Source organism: Cavia porcellus, unplaced genomic scaffold (genome assembly GCF_034190915.1).
Source record: "Cavia porcellus strain 051 isolate PalLab524CR breed Dunkin Hartley unplaced genomic scaffold, mCavPor4.1 scaffold_3, whole genome shotgun sequence".
In the NCBI taxonomy this organism is placed as follows: Eukaryota; Metazoa; Chordata; class Mammalia; order Rodentia; family Caviidae; genus Cavia; species Cavia porcellus.
Window position 1 is genome coordinate 6,702,274 of NW_026947486.1, and position 19,871 is coordinate 6,722,144.

Sequence of the window (19,871 nt, forward strand, 5' to 3'; positions counted from 1 at the left end):
TCTAAGGCATTTAGAGTAAGAATTCAACACGAGTGCTTCTATTTCTCCTTTTCAAACTGACTGCTTTGAATGTCTCTCAGATTCGCCAACTTTTTAAGTATTTTGGTAGTTAAAATATTATACTAGGATAGCATATAGATATTATATTACAAGATGGTTCAGAAGCAGTCCATTGAGAGAGTGCTATTCAGTATAACACAGTGTGGCCTTCAGTGCCATGTTATGTCACAAAATGCCATATAATATAGTACAGAACAATGTAGTGCAATGCAAACCAATACACACATAGAGAAGACTTTTAGGAGAGACACTGAGAATACCACTAGTCCAGCCCGCCCACGTAAGTAAATTATTGTAGCATAAGAATTTCTGAAATCTTCTAAATAATGCTAATGTAAATATGCATACGACATATTGATCCAAGAACATCTTAACCATGAGCTGATTCAATGCTGTAATACAAAGAATAACAAATCTAGAATCTGAAAAGATGTGAAAATAGAGAGAAAGAACTTGAATTTGATGCAAGCAGCGTGGTTCAACCTTCAGGGCCAGAGACATCATCAATAACAAAACTCTCTGCTTTAGTAAATTGAAGAATCCAGGTGAAAACTTCATTTTCTTAAGATCCAGTCCAAGCTTCTTTCTGGCTTTTTTCAAATTAAGTTAGTGGGGTTCTTTTTTATATTCTCAAGAAACCTGAAATGTCATATTAATGCCTTTCTCATTCTTCTAAATTTTTATAATGCTGGGGTGCACCTTTATAAATTTGTAATGTGTTATTTTGACAATTTATATACAAGTATGTAAATCCTTGGGCAATTAGAGAAAAATTGAATATTTCTTTATAATATTACCTTGTCACTTAGAAGTTAAACATCTTATATTTTTTTGTGAAGAATAAGGATGAATCCCTTTAACACATAAAACCAAGAGTTTGGACAGGGTAGTCTTATGGCATGCAGAACGGCTTCTCCTACTGTCCACAAACTATAATGAAACTATATTCTCTCTCTCTCTCTCTCTCTCTCTCTCTCTCTCTCTCTCTCTCTCCCCCCCCCCCTCTCTCTCACTTTCAGAGACAGGGTCTGGCCATGTAGATCAGTTTGATCTTGAAGTTACTATGCATCCACGGCTGGCCCTGACCACATAGGAGTCCTCTTGCCTCAGTTTCCTGAGTTCTTCGTATTACAGGCATGCACCACCCTCATACCCAGAAGTCCCCTCAGCTCTCTAAACAAATCAGTGCGTTTTAAAAAATCTGCTCTTCAGTCTGCCCTTCAATGTGTACGTTAAATATGGGATTCTGAAGCTTATATTAAGTATTGTTTTTGTTGTTGTTTCCTTAGGCTTTGTTTTGTTTTGTATTTCAGATGAAGAACTTAGAAATTTAAGGATCTGGTATTATCTTGAGATCCACACCTCTCCTGGACCACCCCAAAATATTATTGAAGTGGAGTGTATTTCTCTGGTAATAGCACATGAAATGTCCATAGATTCTGTCATTTGGCAAACAGAACTTTTGTGGTGCATTAAATTTCTATCCATGAAAACCATCCATAAAAATCCATGTATTAAATAAGTATATTGAGATAAATCAATCTTAGCAATTTTGTTTTTAAATTGAGTACTATGAATCTAAATGCTTTGGTAAAAAACTTTTAGTTATATGGCATTTTTATAGTGGCTAACATTGTATCTATGTGTTTTAAAGAGTTATTAGATTATTGCGGACTTTGGTCTAGATGCTTGTTCTTACATACTATATAGTAAAAGCAAGACTGTACTCTTTAGAATTCTCCAGTAAAAATTATTCCCGTTTTTTATAGCAAGGCTTTCACTTTGAAACTTATTTGAAGAAACCTTCATATATTTGGGATTTTAAGTGATGACTAAGAATGGAATTTTCTTATATGAATTATTGAAGAATTACTAAATTTGTGTCCAAAATTATCTCATAAATTCAAATAATAGGACTCTTGTTTTAAATGACATATAAAACAAATTATTTTACTACTATTTTTATTAGATTTAATTACCTTAATGCTGGAACGTAGATATTTAAATTGATCATAATTAAATATATATTGTAATTTAAATGTACATATATTTTGTCATATAGTTCATTATTTAAAATTTCGAACTTTGACTCCAATAACCATAATGTAAGAAAATATTTAATATATGTTACTTTGACAAATTATTTGGTTATGTGGCTGCTGATAAATCTGCAATGAGACATAGGAAATGGATAGCTAAAATATTAAAATGCACTCAACTATAATTTGCGAAAACTTCAACTTTTAAGTGGAATTTTATTTAATATGATGTTGGATCATTTCTCTCAATAAAAGTAGTATGTTGTGACATGGATATTGTTACAGCATAAAATCATTCTTGAAAGTTATTTTAAAATGACAGAGCTTTAATGATACAATACATTGCAATAGAAAGTTATTACTGAATTAAAGAGCAATCTGTTTATAAGGAAACAGGAGAATGCATTTTTTATAAGGGGTCCTAAAGAAATTGGGAATGTGAGATACTACCTCAGAAGAAAGAACACTGGATTTCTCCTTGTTTAAAATGGTAATAGTGATAAATTGAAATTTGGAACATAAAATTGCAAACACAAGTACAGTTCTAAGACTTTCAAACATTTGCTGGAATTTTTTTATTTGAGATAAGGTCCCACTATGCGGTTCGGGTCAACCTTAAGCTCACTGTATTGCCCAGCCTGGCCTCAAACTCCCAAGGATCCTCCTACCTCAGTGTCAGGTGTGTTGGGATTATAGGCATGAGCCACCACAACCAGTTTATGGATCTTCTTTTTAAATAGTGCATAAAACGTCTTTTTTCCTGCAACAGTTGTTACTCTTTTGAGAAAATGCTAATATACTTTGATACTTTTATAATTGTCAGTGATGAATGGTGAAGATCTTTATGCGAGTTAAGAAACACATCAGGATACTTTGTGGGGCTATGTAAAAAGATTGAACAAAAAAGTGAAAAGAGTCAACCACCTATCTCTTTTAATGACAATTTCCAATATGTTTTCATTTTTGAAATTAAAACTTATGTTACCCTTTCACAAATATAATGTTTTCATAAATAATGTAGCTGCTAGGCTGCTCCCTTTGTGACTATAGGTAGGTTTCCTAATTTAATTAAATGTTCATATCCAACTGAGTTCGATGGATAAGGAAATCTTTTCCAACTAATTCTGCCATGAAGGACACCAGTGACAGGGTTGTTACTCTCCATTCATTAACTCTCTCCACCTTGGTGAATACTCATTCCCTCTTTAAATTTCTGACACAAAGATTTGTTTGATAGAGATGATATGACTTTTTCACATAATCTCATCAAATGAAACCTTTGGGTATTTCTTGAAAAAGATGTTTGCTTTGTACTTTTGGAAATATACTAATTTTTTGGTCTTCATCTACATATTATTATATTTTCAATTACTTTTGTTATTTTGCCAAATCTTTTGAGAAACAATTTACTAAAACTTTAGATCTCTAGATATGACAATGGAACATTAAGCATAATATCCTACTTCTGATTTCCATTTGCATCTCAGAGCATCTCAGCTCTTATTACATTCAATACAATTTCCATAATTTCTTCAAATAAAAAGAAATTATCAGAATATAAAATGAAGTTCACATCATAAATAATTACATTCACAAGGCACTCAGTTTAGTATTTTTTCTTTTAGCAGCTTCCGGAAACCAGATTATATTCTCAGAAAAAAATATTTGTTGTTAGTAGTTTTTATATTTTGATATAATAATTCCCCCAGAAATGTCCACTGTGTTGAAGTCTTGGCTGCTGATAGGGTATTAGGACACAATTAGATAAAGAGCTTTGGACTGCTAATTTAATTTGACGGCATCTTTGGTAGGTGATGGAAACAGGTGATTGGACCTAGGGTGAAGACTATGTCAGGGGTTTGATCTTTGATCTGTATTTGCTTCTCAACCTCTTCCTCTTGGGCTTTTTCCCTCTCTGATTCTTGACCTCCATGAGGTGAACAGATTTCCTGTGCCAAATCCCTCTGCTGTGATGCCTTTTTCTTGCCACAGATTCACAGCAGTGGACCCAGCTGACTATGGTCTAAAATGTCTAATAATGAAGCAAAGTAATTATTTCCTCTCCTGAGTTGTTTTTCTCAGGTGTCTGGTCACAGTGATAAAAAGCTGACTAACACAGAACTCTAGTATGTGTTGGTGTAAATTATTTAGAATTTATTTTGGAAATTTTAACATGAAATATCTGTTTGCTTTTACTTAACTGTAAGAATGTCATGCATGCCATATATTTTAGCAGTTAGAGGATGGGGATAATCCACTATCTTTCCTCTGACATTGAATAACTCCAGTAAATATATTCCGAAAATTAAACTTAAAAGTATGAACCAAGCCTCATCTGCCTTACTGTAAATCAGTTGTAAAGTTATTTTGACAATTGCATGACTATTTTCTGTACTTGAGTTATTCATTCTGTCATGAACTTTCAGTAAATTTCACTATAATTGGTACTGATAAGGCAAAATATTTGTAGATAGAAGCATAGTTACAAATAATATATAAAACTCATTAGTTACAAATACTTTAAGCATGTTTCCGAAACTTTAGCTTCCATGAACATGTAAACATTCTACTGTGTTTAAAATGAAGTTACATCCACTCATAATCAGTGGAAAATACCTAAAGACCAAGCTACATTGAACTATATAACATGAGATTAGTAATGCAGTACATTGTAGAATGTTACTTCGTGAACATAAGGTCACATGCTTGACTAGGAGGGAACTGCTGTTCTCAGGTGCTATCCAGTACCACTAGACTGTCTTACCAAATATTGCTAGCCCAGGAAAATATTAAAATTTAAAATCCCATATATGGTTTCTACTAAATATATATCACCTTCACGTCATTTTAAAGTCAAAATATTTCAAGTTATAGACAGCTTGTATTTTGAGATAACAAATCTCACTTTTTATATTTTTTAAAAATTTTCTCTGTAAAAGAACATATATCATGAGTGTTTCACATAATGTTGATATTTTTCTTCATGAAATGTTAACTTAGTAAAATTATATATGTGCCAAAAAGAGAAATCATGAGAAGTTATGAAAAATTCTCTAATAGGATTTTTATCTTGCAGATATCCCTGGCCTAATTTGAGTTATATAAAAAACATGGTTAGAACTGCATAATATTATTTTAATTACTGTTACAAGCATACTTATATTAGTCACTTCCCTGTTCTTAAGAAACACCTGGCACCTGCAGCTAAAAGAAAAGATATTTATTCTGCCTAACAGTTTTAAAATTTCTAGTCCATGAATGGCTGTCTGTAAGGCAGAAATATCATCGTAGAAGAGCATGGTAGAAGAAAAGCTGTTCATCTCATGGTGAGCTGGAAGTAGAGACAGAGAAAAGGAAGGAACCAGGAGAGAAGAGTATACCCTTTTGGGGAATGCCCTTAGTAATCTCCCTCCTTAAGCAGGCTCTGACCACTTTCAAGGCATTTAGCTATGAAAGCATCAATGGAATAATCTATTGATGACTTAACACATGTGAAAATTAGTCATCTTCCAAATGTTTCCCCATGTATATTTGAGACACCTAGGGACATTTTAGGTTTAAACCATAGCATTCCACTCCTGGCCCCCAAAGAACTAATGCCCAACTTAATGTGTAAGATGTACTCAGTGCGTATTTAAAAGTCATCAAAATCTTAGCAGTTTTAGCATTGTTCCAAGTTTAAGTCCAAAATCTCCACCGTGATTCAAAGCACAGAGTCTCTGCAGCTGTGAGTCTCTGTAAAACATTACATATTTTTTTCTTCTTTTACTTAAGATGTAAAAGACATGAAAAGCAAAAGCCAATACAGACAAAAAAAAAACCAAGAAATCAAATATAATAATAGTATAGGCTTACAAAACAAGATGATAGGAATTTGACAGTGGTTGGTAATATTGCATATTATTACCTTCAAGAGGGCTGATTAGATTAACAGATATAGACATGTAAATGGATCTAAACGTATGAGTATTAACTGTTCTTTTCCAATAACTAATGCAATTATAATAGTACAGTAATTTATCTATCATATATGTGTATACATATACAAATTTATGGATTTTTCCCCTTTCTATTCTCTTTTCTATTTTACTTTATTCCAGCCACTTTTTCTCTTTGAAATATTTCTTACCCTTACACAATATTTATTGTAGATTTTGGAACAGAAGTTTTCAGTTTCTTACACTAGGGAGTCAATAGAGTAGATATGTGATTTTGATCTATTTCACTTACAAGTATTGTGTAAACATACAAGAGTATAGAGTAAACGTGTTCATTTCAAAAGAAAGGATAAAAAGTATTCAGACCAAAACAAGACTAAAAATTAGTAGAGCAAGCATAAATCCCATAGCTACAAGTCCAAACCTGGGGACATGCAGTGATAAGATGAACCCTCTAGAAGAAGGCTTTGACAGTCCTGCCTCTATGTAGGTTGCAGCTCTCTTAGTTTGTCTATTGGGCTGGCTGTATTTATTGCCTGTGGATCTCCTCAGCAGACCTTTCACAGTGTTGGCATATTCAACTTCTTGGAATTTTCACAGTACCTTTGGTTTTACTTTCATAGCTTCAAGGATCACCCTTCAAAAGCACACAGGCTGACCTCCCATGCCTCTTTCTGAAACTTAGGTGAAGCCAGTGACCCCACTCTTGGTTTTAACTTCTGTATTAGACATGGCCTAATTTTAGTTCAATATAAATATTTTACAAATATAGCTATAGAATATTATTTTGATTAATACAAACATTCATACACCACATTCTATAAAGATTAGAATTTTGGCAACATCTCACTTATATTAATCTATTTATACTATTATGTATCAATTTTAAAGAATTTCTTGCCTTCAAAACATATAACATGATAGTATAATAATAGTAATCTAAAAATATATAATGTAGAATGAAGTATATAATAATCTTCCTAACCTTTTAAAGCTAATGTTTGCCTTTAATCTCAGGGTCAACCACCAAAGTATTTCTTTCTTATTACTTCTTATTAAATTTTTAATTGATTTTGCTTAATGTCTATAAAATTAAAAATCGGCAGTGGCAATGCACTTTTATTTAAAGTGACAGTGGAATTAAGGCTATGACCTACAGTGAAACTGTCTTCACATTATGTAAGTTTCCAAAACAAGAACAAAGTAGGCTCGGCCCTCCAAAGCAAGCCCTGCCAGGAGGAAAGATTTTATATTCTCTCTCCACCTCTGTCTCTTATCTCTATTGCTTTCTCTATCTTTCCTTTCTTCCTTCCTATCTGACCTTTTATATTTTTGCACTGAAGTAGCCTGTTTAACTAAGTGCTATGCTCTGAAAGTTAATTCCGGTACTGAGTTGTACTCAATAACCTCTAGACCAGCAATTACTCTGAGGAGAATTATGATAAGCAAAATTCTTCAAGAGATTTTCACTTAAAGTTATAGCAACTTGGATTGGTTTGTATTTAGAGACTATCTAGATAGTCACAAAGAATCATTTTAATATCCCTTGTTCATAATTACTCATTACTATTCTTATTAGGCACAATATTATCCAATGTGACTGCATGTGACATGAAAATGGCTATTCAACTCTTTATTCTTCCAAAGCCACAGTGAAATTCATGTGTGATTTTGTCTCTGCTCAGTAAATTCAATCAGATTCAGTTCCTCCTCAGTCAGGCCAGGAAGTTCTCCTTCATTCTGACTGAGGTGAGATCTAGTGAGGTCAATTGAAAAGTAAAGAGGAACTACAATATATTAGTGATGGAGGTCCTTGGGTCCTTGTGGCATCTTTCATATTAGTATGAGTTTGCAGTACATAATGATTACTGTTGGAACATGTAAATAGCACATTTTAATTCTGTTCATCTCCCATTGCTCTTCTCTTCCTTTCTTCTCTCTCTGGCTCCCTCCCTATTTTCAAAAGTCCTTATCATGTCTTCATATCAGCAGTATTAAAATTTTACAAGACATTCAATGAATATGAGAAATGTACTCCCATCATTATTTTGTATTGTCCTAAACAGATTATCAGAGCATCCCCAAAGATTCCCAAACCCAACTAAAAACAGCTTGAAACAGCTGAAATATAATATGTAATATGTCTTCAGAGATAAATTCATTCATCCAGGCACTCCCAGGTGGTAGAAGCCAGGGTGGTGTAAAGGAGACAGCCTACTGCTTGAGCTGGTGGCAGACATTATTATCATCCACATGATGCTAGTTTTTCAGGCATACAGAATGCAGAATTCTTAGAGTTATGAAGGCTTCCATGCACATGTCAAAAGAAGGTCTTAAAAACCAGACAGTATGCCTGCCTCAGAGAAAGTGATATCTGAAGCTATCATAGTGAAGCCAAAGGTACAGTAGAAATCCCAGAAAGTTCATACTCCAGGTTCTGTCATGGAGCCACAGGAATTAGTGTTTGGTGTGATAGATTTTTTTTTCTGCTTTTGCCATGTAATTTTCCATAACTTCACCCTTCCATTTTGGAAAAAGAATGTTTAATCTATGGCATTGAATGTTGGAATGTTGGAAATGCTTCACTTTCTGTTTTATTTTTAAAAGGGCTCACATAGATTGAGCCTTGAGTTTGTTTTCAACCTCAGGGGAGACTTTACACTTGGGCTCACCTGTAATTCTAGGACTCTTAAGACTTTGAAAACACTTCGAGATGGAAGAAAGGTATTTTGTATAAGGAGATGAACATAGGGGCTGGGGATTTAGCTCAGCGGCATAAACACCTGCCTTGCAAGCAAGCAGTCATGAGTTCGATCCCTGGTACCGATAAAAAAAAAGAGATAGAGAGAGAGAAAGATGAACTCAAAATTCGAGCCTTGGGGAGAATGTTTTCATTTAGATATAAAATGCCCCCTGAATGTTTCATGTGTTTGGAAGTGGGAGATGGGTGAAAGAGGCTGATCAAAGGGGCCATGACCTGGAAGGTCGTACAGTATTCTTCTCAGTGGTTCTTCCTTTTTCTCTCTTTTCCCGGATGGCATGGTGTGAGCAGCTCTTCCTCCACCGCGATCATCTACTATGCCATTTCTACTTTGGAACCAACCAACCATGGACGACTGAACCTACTGAAATTGTGACTCAAAATAAGCCTCTCCTCCCAACTGTCAGTTGTCAAGTACTTTGCCCCATTGAAAGAGAAGTGAATAACACAAAAACTGGTACTGGGAACAGATTTTTACTGTGACTCCAGCTGATGTGTTTTGTAAGCTTTTAAAACTGGTTTACTGAAGGAGTCTGGAAATATTTGGAGATGCCATACAGAGAAACCTTAGAATACTATAGTGATTAACACAAAGTAAAAGCTATTGAATTGATGGTTTTGTGAGGAAGATTATGTACTACATAATAAGTAAAGTCTTTTTATGTATGCCCTCAAGTCAAGAGTATTTTAATTAATCAAAATCAACATGATAATTTCCTGAAATATCATTATTCCAATGCAAGACAAGAAAAAAATGCCAAAGTAAAAGGTGAATAATTTTTCACACTATCATTATGAATTATTCCTGACTCTTCCTTCTGTTGATGCAGCTGAAAAACTGACAGAATGTGACATTTGATTTATTAATGCAAATCTATGTATCTGACTTGCAGAAAAAAAGGCAAATAATGCCTACTATGTTAAAATTGCTACATATTCATTCATATGCTAATGTAGGGTGCACACTGAAATAACAGAAAAAAGAGAAAAATGGAAACAGAGAGTTAAGAAGAAAGACACTTAAGTACCTTCCCCTAAAATTACATATTGCATATTGCATATATTTCTATTTTTCGATGTTTTATATTTTTCTCTCAGAATCATACATCTGAACACAATGAGTAAACTATGAGTTCCTCTTGTTTTTTGCTTGTTTGTTAGTTTTTGTTTTTGGCCTCTTCAAAACTGCTAGGTAACTATTAAGGCATCTTCAAGCCACAACTCCCTCAGCTGGGCATAGGCAACCAGCCTTTTCGGCACCTGTGCGTTCTGTGTGTTTCTGGTCTGATAGTGGATTAAGGGTAAGAGATAAAATAAGGGACAAGAATTCAGTAGATGTAGTGGCAATGGCAACAGTGGCACTTCTCTGTTTTTCTTTCTTTCTTTCTTTCTTTCCTTCTTTCTTTCCTTCCTTCTTTCTTTCTTTTTCATTCTTCAACAGAATCTCTCTACATAGTTCAGGCTGCCTTCTAACTCACCATATAGCCCAGGCTAGGCTCAAACTCACAGCAACCTTCCTGTTTCAGCCTCTATAGTACTGGGATTACCTGTGAGCACCACTATGCCCAGCTAAATGTGGCTTTTATGATTTACTGATGGCTCTGAATTCTCTGAGTTCCAAACTACTGGAATTGGGTTTTCAATTTAGCAAAATGATTGAGACACATTTATATTTTACTTCTAAATTGTATGATATTTTCAAAATGCTTGTTAGTTCAGTTTGTTGACTTAGTCATGTTTGAAAATTCAATAAAATTCAAAATGATTTCTCCAATAACACAATTTATGTAAACTAATATTTTGTGTGTTTTGTACCTCAGAAATAATCCTTTTATAATGAACTCATGATTATCTTCTGAGAAATGATCTGCTGAAAAATATTTCCTGCCAGCGGATATTGAATTGTCATTGACGTAATTAAATTTTATGGGTGAAATGCTAGACTTTATTTACTTGAATCCAGCAGGATGTGATAAAGTTTTCAGTGCAAATACTCAGTGAATTAATTTTTTCCTCTCGCATAAGATGTGAACTAGCAAGCAAGTGACAAAATTATCCAAGTGATAAAACAATATGATGAAGAAGCTTTTCTCCCATCGAAGCTGCTGCTGTCACTCAGTAGCTTTCAAGCAAGAAGTCAGCCCAGCCTGTGTTAACTTGAGACTGTCAGACTCATGCTGAGTCATGGCCTCATATGGATGCTTTATTATTTATATGCAAATTATGCCTATCCAGAATATCAGTAATAATTATATTACTTATATATACAGAATATCAATTAATAATTTATTGATATAAAAACAAAAAATCTTTTTTATAGATTATAAATTTTATTCTTCAGTGTGTATTTATTCTGTTATCAGTTGCACTGTGCTAGATACTGAGTGATAGTGATGAACAATGGTATTAAGAACTCCATTGATAAGGAGCTAAGATTCTAATGGATTAGAAATCAGAGTGACAAAATAATTGAAATGATATTATTTCATAAGAAATTTTTCTGATGTATTGGAATTCCACATAGAGCCACAGATGTGAAAACTATAGATAATTCAATTTCCATGCTATAAAAAGAATTTCTATACCATTTAAGTGTCTCTCTTTGTTAGCAAACATTAGATACTTCAGGCTGATTTAACAAATACTCCCCAGGTTTTCAACTGCTTAATATAACAAGAGATTTATGTGCACATGTTGGTGGATTGTGTTATTCACGCTGTGATTCAGAGAGACAAATTTTTCTATTTTATGATTCTTTCATCCTTTATGAACTCCGAAGCTCTTCTAAATTCATAAGAGAAAGAGCAAACCAAGAGAAGATAATAACTTCCTGTAATTTCTCAATTGCCTTTACATATGTGTAATACATCACTTGAACTCGCTTACCATTAGAAAGAACTAATAGTACAGCTATACCAAGATGCAAGAGACCTTGAAAATGTTGGAAGTTGCTACTTGGTGTCATTTTCATTCTATGAATGAAAGGCACACAAATAGTGAGTGAAATTCATCAGATTGCACTCCACCTTTAGTTTCTCTAGTGCACCTCTTAGAGATGACAGTTACTGTTTATTCAAGGAAATGATAAATCATTAGCCTATCATCCATTTCTAACCAATATATGTTACTGACAAAGCACAAGATAATGGCAGTGAAGCAGACACTGACAGTTAATATATCCTGGACTTTGGTGAGTTCCAATCAATAAAAATGTACCACAAACTAAACAAATATGACAAGATCAAAAGCAAGAAGCATTTCCACTGTCATAAGATGAAACTTCCTGGGACAAAATGAATTTGAAATTATAGAAAGATCCTGATCCTGGTCTGTTTGTCAAGGTGCTAGCTCACGATATATTATTTTATTGTGTAAAGACAGCAGGTGAAATAATCTACATAAAGTGATGCAAAATAGAGGAGATAAAAGGGAGCCTCAGAAGTCAACTTGAGCTGAACCAGCAGCAAGGAATCTTATGTATCCTCTTACTTTTCATCTGTTTGTATCTTGAAGCAGCCATTTTAGAAAAATTATTGCAGGAAAAAGAGAAAGAACTAAGGACACAGTGGAGTTCAAAAGTGCAAGTCATGCATACCTTCTTCCCTAAAATTTGTCTGAGAAATTATTCAGTAATCCTAAAGGTGAGAGTGGGGTGCCAAACGGAGGAAACTAGAAAAAAAATTTAATTGGGTAAGAGATCAAAATATAGATTAAGTTTTTATTAGGAGAAATCTCTCAAAATGAAATCCTTTCACACCATGAACTATCTTGAGATTCCAAAAGAAGGTAGACAAAGGCAAGACTTTCACTGCTTTCTTGAAGAGTCTTAGTGGGTGACACGCTTCAGATTCCACTCCACCAAGTTTAATCCATCTAGGGCTTGCATTGCAATAAAGTGAATAAATGAGATAAGTTTACACAGTGATGATATTATGAACAAAAAAGCTTTTAAAGCAAGGATTTCTACTTTTAAATCTAAGAGAAACCACATGAAGTTGAAAGACATGTTTTAGAAGTACCCATGTGAGGTCATTACTATTTTACTTGTGTTTCAAAAATCTCTGTTAAATTGATTTGTAGTTCACTTCATTCTAAATATAATTAAACTTAAAAACTTACTCATCAGGATAGAAGAATATGCTATTAGCAAGGCATCTAATAGCCAAATATTTCAAACTTTTGTATGAAACATTCACATAAATGGAAATAACTGAATTCATCAAGTAAGAGTTATTTTTCAAAAATTGGATATATGGCATGATACATTCAACAAGACAATAAGCCATTTTGTGTATATAGTTTGTTTTATATGTTTTGTTTTTTGTAGTAATTGCTCCAGATGATTTTACATTTCTGAAGTTATACAGGTCAAATAAAAGAGATATTTCAAAAATAAGTGTATAAATTTTGATGATCTCATAAAATGACTAACAATTTTTTCTTATTGAACATATCAGCTCTTCTAAACTATAAAATGATATAGCCTTCAAATATTGATAATTAAAATATTAATTTTGATAATATTTTGGCAAATAGATATGTTAAGTTAAGATTATCTATGTAATGTAATATTTTAGAAGTCAAATATATGACATTTTTGTGTGTTTAAGTTTGTTGTTTTAGCAGTACATGTTTATGGCACCTAATGAAGGAATATATCATAAGGAGTTGTATGTGTATCGCATACTGTTTAACTGAATGAAAATAGTATTCAATCCTTAAGGAAACTTCAAAATTACTTTATGATATAGTTACACTTGAAATATTTTCTATAAATATTCAAAATATAAGACATTAATAGAAATCTTTTGACTGTAATGAATCATTTGTTTCTGTTGATTCTATCGCTGTTTTCAAGACTCCTGAGAACTAGATTCTGGAGCTTTTCAAAATATCGTAGTGCGTATCATTCAAAGGTTGCTTTCTGAAGGCTGCTCTGTGCAGCATTTTGAAGTTGTGACCAGACCTTCTGGAAAATAGAAGGGTGGTCAATTAGTGGTACTTGCCACAGTTACGGCATGGATGCCAGTCAGGGGATGAGACATATGTGCCTCACAGCTGTTATCTCCATTACCTGTTCATAATTTCCAACCAACTATAGAATGTTGTAACTCCTGTGTAACATGAGGGTTTGTTCTTGTTAGATGGGTTACATTTCACAGAGAAATACTACGTTTAAATTGTTTTCTTCGTGTTGTAAGCTTACATGCAATGATAATGTCTAAAACAATTTCATATTTCAGTAGTTTCTTTCTCTGTGGATCAATTCTAAAGGTCTAATGCACAAGTCTCAATATGTGGGTGGACCAAAACTAGCACTACTTTTAAGAAATACAATAGAAAAGGAGATACTGCAAAGTATCAAAGAACATCACACATGTAAGAACAGGATTATTCTATAAAACATTTTATGTATACATATTGACAGTCTAATGTCAATTTAATTAGTCTGGGTTGTGATAAAACACATTGGAAAATAAGTGGTTTAAACTATAGAGCTTTTGCTCCTCTGAAAGACTCTAGTATTTTCTTGAGCTGACTATGATCTCTGAAAAATATTTAAGTAGTATACCAGGGTAAAGTCTAGGCCAAAATGTTTTATTTCATTTTTCTATTGTAAGCCGAAAGCAGAATTCCTAGACCAAAACTGATGGTATTTTGTAATCCTGACACGTCCTCCCTGCTTAGGTTTGATTTATTTGACCCTTGTAACCAGCCTAGGAAGCTAAGTCTTAATAAATGTTTTATAGACTACATCAAATTGTTAGCAAAAATTAGTAAACTCTGCAATATGATGCTGTTATCAAATTACTGCCAAAGGAAATACTGAAAAATATTCCCTATAATAATAATGACACTGGAGGAAGGTATACTTTAAATGTCATTTTGCAAATAATATTTTTACTATCTAGTTTCTTGGATCTCTGTATATGTGCTGTTAAAAACAGTGTCACTGTTTACCAAGACTAATCAAGGAAAACATAAGAGATTAAAATTGGGTAAAATATATTCAATGGATAAGAAAATATGTTTTACATTTATAATTTTTTTACATTTCGCTTCATAGAAAAGGGACTGCTTACAGCAAAGTCTGATTATGAGTCTGCTTGTTTTGTAATTCTAGGAGACCAATTGCATTGAAGTACCTATCTCTAATCCAAAAGATGAAATTATTCACATAGATGTAATATTTACAAATCCTGCCTTGAGTGGATTCCAAGAACTTACACTGAATCCATTAGAAAGTGTTAACTACATTGCATGGTATTCTCCAGCAACTACAGGCTATAAAGAAGAAAGGTATGGTTTGGGTGTGGCATTATACAGTATTTTGTTGTTGATCTTTAAAATTATGCTTTTAAAATTATTTCTTTTTATAGTTTAATACAATTATCTATGATAAAATGTACTAATTTAGGGTTAACTTTGGTTTGCTTCAGTACAAAATTATTTGTTAGCATACTAAATGTATTCCTAAGTTTCTTTTTTGATTTCCTATTTCAATTCATTTTTCTATCATATAATTATTTCTGAGTGCAACTAAAAGAAATGAAAATAATTTCAAGAAGACTATGAAATCAACTTGTATTTTCTTGATGAAAATTATTCCATATATTTTTTCCCAAATGTAAATCATTCACTTGGAGTATATAAAGAAAACTAAATTATAGATGTTATGTAATGCTGGAAGCATACATATTCATACACATTTATACATGTGCAAATATTGGCACAAAGATTAGTCACAAATGTGCTTATTATTTTGAAAATCTGTGAATTTTATATTCAAATACATGTCACATATAAACATGGTTCACATGATAATGGTTAACCCAAAAATTTATTAAAACAAATTTATTTGTTTCAATATTAATAACCAAGCTATGTAAGTGTTTTTATGAAATGTGATCAAATATATGGTGAATACTACTGCTGAATAACATCCAAATGAAAGGCAGGCATGTAAATAGTTTAACGTTTATCCTCAACCACATTATTCAGCAGCTCTGGTACTGTGTGATTCTGGTCCCTGTCCAAATCAAAAGAGCCATAAAAAGTAAAAATTTGTCATTCATTCAGGATGAGGCAGCCTTCACAGCACAACTAAAAAAAAATGTAGAAAGGGAAATTCAAAACTGTTTACAAACTTTTTTTAAAAATGTATTTAAATTAAGAGAAAGCATTCTGAATGGGATTAGGACCAAATGTTTCATTTACTGAAATAAATTTTTTAGTAGTTTTTAATTTTTAATAGTACATGTTTGCAATACATGGTGATTATATTTATTTTAGGGAGTTAGTACATGTGATAACATATATCATTTCTTTATATACGCACTTGCTCTTCTCTCTCCACCTCCATCTTTTGGTATTCTTCCCATTTGCTAAAATTATGTCTGCTAGTTTCTTATTATCTGTCTTTCATTTTGTCATTAAATGACATGAGAAGGTGAATCTCATGTAAGGGAAACCATGCAATATTTAAGTTTGCGTGTCTGATTTATTTCACTTAACATTATGGGCTTGAGGTGCAAGCACTGTCCTGCAAATGATATAGATTCTTATGATAGCGTAGTACTTCTTTGTATATCAGTTCCTCATTTTCTTTACACATTTTTTTGTTGATAGACATGTAGTGCATTTCCAAGATTTAGCTCTTATGACTTGTGGTGCTACAAACATTCACTGTATTTGTTGGCTACAATTCATAAATAAAAATAACAGAGCTGCATTGCTAGTTCAGTTATTCAGTGAGACTATCATAGTCTCTGTTGTCCCAGAACTGAGCACGTGCTGATTGTACAGAAGGCTCTCCAGAGCCATATGTCACTTTATACCCTTTCATGAAAATTGCACATATATTCAACAAACTAAATTTGGTTTAATGACAATTAAAAATCAGGACTTTTTCTATTATCCATCTCATAAGACATTTAAAGTACTAATGTGTTAAACATTTTGTATTATTTCAGCACACATTTATTGAATAGATACGAACATCAGTGTTTTTCATGAATAATAAAGTAGTTCTACCACCAAAATGTGAAAAATTTTCAAATGATATTCACCATAAGTATAGAATATGTCACAGTATAGTTATCAAATATTGTATTTGAAATCAAGTATTTCTATCAATTTGAGGTGTTTTCTTCAAAGTTTATTATACAAATTAAAATCACTAACAAGATTTTGCATATTTCTGTTCACCCAGCATTATTTTTCAGCCTGAAATGAGTGAAGAATTCTGGTGTTTACTGAAAATAACTACTAAATCTCCCAAAACAAAAGAAATACCAGAAATACACTGTGACCTTGGAAAGTAAGTTTTATGCAGTAGAAGAGAAAAAAACTGTTTAGAAAAAACGGAAAGTATGTTCCAATATGGCTAAATGCATTTAATATTTAAAATGAGAAAAATATATTTATGGTGGAAATCTTGACAAAGACAAGCAAATCAGTGCTTAGTAAATAAGGAATTGTATTCAAAAAGATGGTTGAAAGGGAAGAAAAGAGAATAATTGAAGTAGAGGAATGATTCCATTTCAGAAATCTGCAATGTTTCATCTCATAAAATCAGAAAAAATATTTTTAATGGAATAAAAGAGAGTTAAGCACATATATGTAGAATGTTAGGAACAAAAGTTGGACAAACAAGTGAAAGTAGTCAGTGATATCTAACATGGAAAAAAGTTCCAATGAAGAGGAAGATTCCCAGGAAAATCTGCGAATTCTTCTGTGTGTGTGTGTGTGTGTGTGTGTGTGTGTTTATGTACTTGCACATGCGTGCACACTCACATTTATCCTTGGGGACAAGAAGAGTTTAGGTGTAGTAAAAAACAGAGATGACAAATGAAAATTTGTTTAACTCTAAAGCAGAAGGGCAACTGTGAACACTTGGTCATTTGGTTAATATCATATTTCCTTGAGATATGATCATTTCTATTAAGGGGATCAATTATTTTCCATATCTGGCACCAAATTTGTTACTGAATAATAGGAGTAAAAAAATGACAATCAACTTTTAAAGAGTCATTACTGAATTTCTCTCTCTTAATGTACAAAAAGAATATTGAATTATTCCAGTACTAGATCTTGGGCCAAAAATGACTACAAGGGATTGATTAAGAAGAGATTTAAAAGAAAGCTATACAATAAGGACAGCAAGACAAGGGAAGAAGCTAAGTGAAAATGTGATTGAAGGTGCATTCCTACACTGAGCTTGCAGAGGTCTGAAATTTAAAAGAAATCTTAACGTGTTTGCTTGAAGCAAAAGGGCTGTTTTATGTTTTTTTTTTTTAGTCCAACCCCGATTTAATTTCACATTTATTTTTAATTGACAAATCATAGATATATTTTTATCTTTTTTGTGATGGTGCTGAGAATCAAACCTAGGGCCTTGTTCATGCAAGGCAAGAATTCTACTACTGAGCCACATCCTCAGGCCAAGATATATTTTTATGTTACAATGTGGTATTTTGCTACATTGTCAAATGATTAAATTAGACCGAGTGTATTCATCATCTCAAATATTTGTCACCTATGGGGATAAAATTTAAAACCTTGTCTCTTATGTATTTTGCAATATGTAATACACAACAATTAACTATGCTGTCAGTATTGTAACTTCCATACTAGTCATTGTTAGCATCTTAGGGAAGAATTATCAGTTTCCCCATACTTCTGCTCTGAAAGATTTAGTCGGTTCCAAAACCAAAGAAAAATTTGAAGGCCTCAAATACAAGATAAAGCACAAACATGCAGAAGTTTGGTAATATGGAGAGAGATTTGGTAAAAATACTGTTATATATTTTAATTTTATATATTTTTCTTATTGTAATATATGAAAATCACATATTAATATTATTAATATAGAATTGTTATGTGGAAACCTTTGTCTGTTTTATGATCATTGATTTTTCTTTCAATTATTTACTCCTACCTGTATTTGTAATTGCCTTTTCTATAATTTAATTACTTTTTATTAAAATCAGGCTTGTGTATACTTAAAAAGCATATGCTACTAAAAATATTTTCTTAAAATCTTTTTAATCAGTTCATCCAATATCCTTGTCTTCTTTGGAAGTCTGTATGATTTGTAATTGTATCCAGTGTCCCTAACACGTCTTGTGGCTTTCTTTGTGTGTAACTAGAAACTCTTGATAAGGAAACTCATTACTTGCGGTGTCTGGAATATTTAGGAATTATGCCATCTACATCATCTTTGTTCCTACACTTATGTTTTGGGTGTTAATTTTCATATTTTCCCTTTTTGCCAAATATCTGTCTTTTCTTAGTCCATCAAGATTAATTCAATTTTATCTTCCATTCTTTCTTTTAAGGATTGATTGATTGATTTTTTTGAGATAGGGTCTGGCTATGCAGTTCAGCCTGACCTTGAACTCACTTTGTAAAACAAATTGGTATCAAACTCTCAAGGATCCTCCTGCCTCAGCCTTCACAATGCTGGGATTATAGATGTGAACCACCACGCCCAGCTCTATTGATTTTTAATCAGCTATTATCATAAAAATCCATTTTGTTGCTATCTTGTTCTTACTTTTTATTTTATTGTATCATTTCACTTAAAATAACAATGATAATTTTAAAAGATCATGATCTTTGTTTTTATGCAAATGTTTTTAAGCTTATTAGTATATATTTGTGATACATAATAATTACTTTTATCTTGTATATCATACATATACATATTTCATCTTTTTCTTTTTCACATTAATTTCCACTCCCTTTCTGTATTTCCTTATCTTTAAATGTCTTGCCCATTTTCACAGTCTATTTCCCTGTTTTTTGTACTCTGTCTTTTATTTTGGTCTTTTAATTTTTATTCTTTAGATTTTTCACATAAGAGAAACCATAGGATATTTAATCTGTGTGTCTGATTTATTTTACTTAGCATTATGATCTCATTCCTTTTCCTACAGTGATTGAAATGTATCTTTCTTTATGGCTCCATTGTGTATTATATACCACATTTCTTTATCTGTTTATCTGTTGAAGGACATACAGGCGACTTCTGAGATTTACCTATTATGAGTTGTGGTGCTATCAAGGTGG

General features: G+C 32.5%; 1 protein-coding gene across 4 annotated transcripts in view; it reads left to right on the forward strand.

Annotated features, from left to right (window-relative positions):
* Cfap47 (cilia and flagella associated protein 47) overlaps positions 1-19,871 on the forward strand; it is a 386,549-nt gene that overhangs the window by 264,681 nt on the left and 101,997 nt on the right. For all 4 annotated transcript variants that reach the window (XM_063245680.1, XM_063245681.1, XM_063245682.1 and 1 more), the window contains 3 exons: positions 1,374-1,471; positions 14,923-15,098; positions 17,011-17,118. In XM_063245680.1, coding sequence (XP_063101750.1) covers positions 1,374-1,471; positions 14,923-15,098; positions 17,011-17,118 — 382 coding nt within the window. The remainder of the gene's footprint in view (positions 1-1,373; positions 1,472-14,922; positions 15,099-17,010; positions 17,119-19,871) is intronic.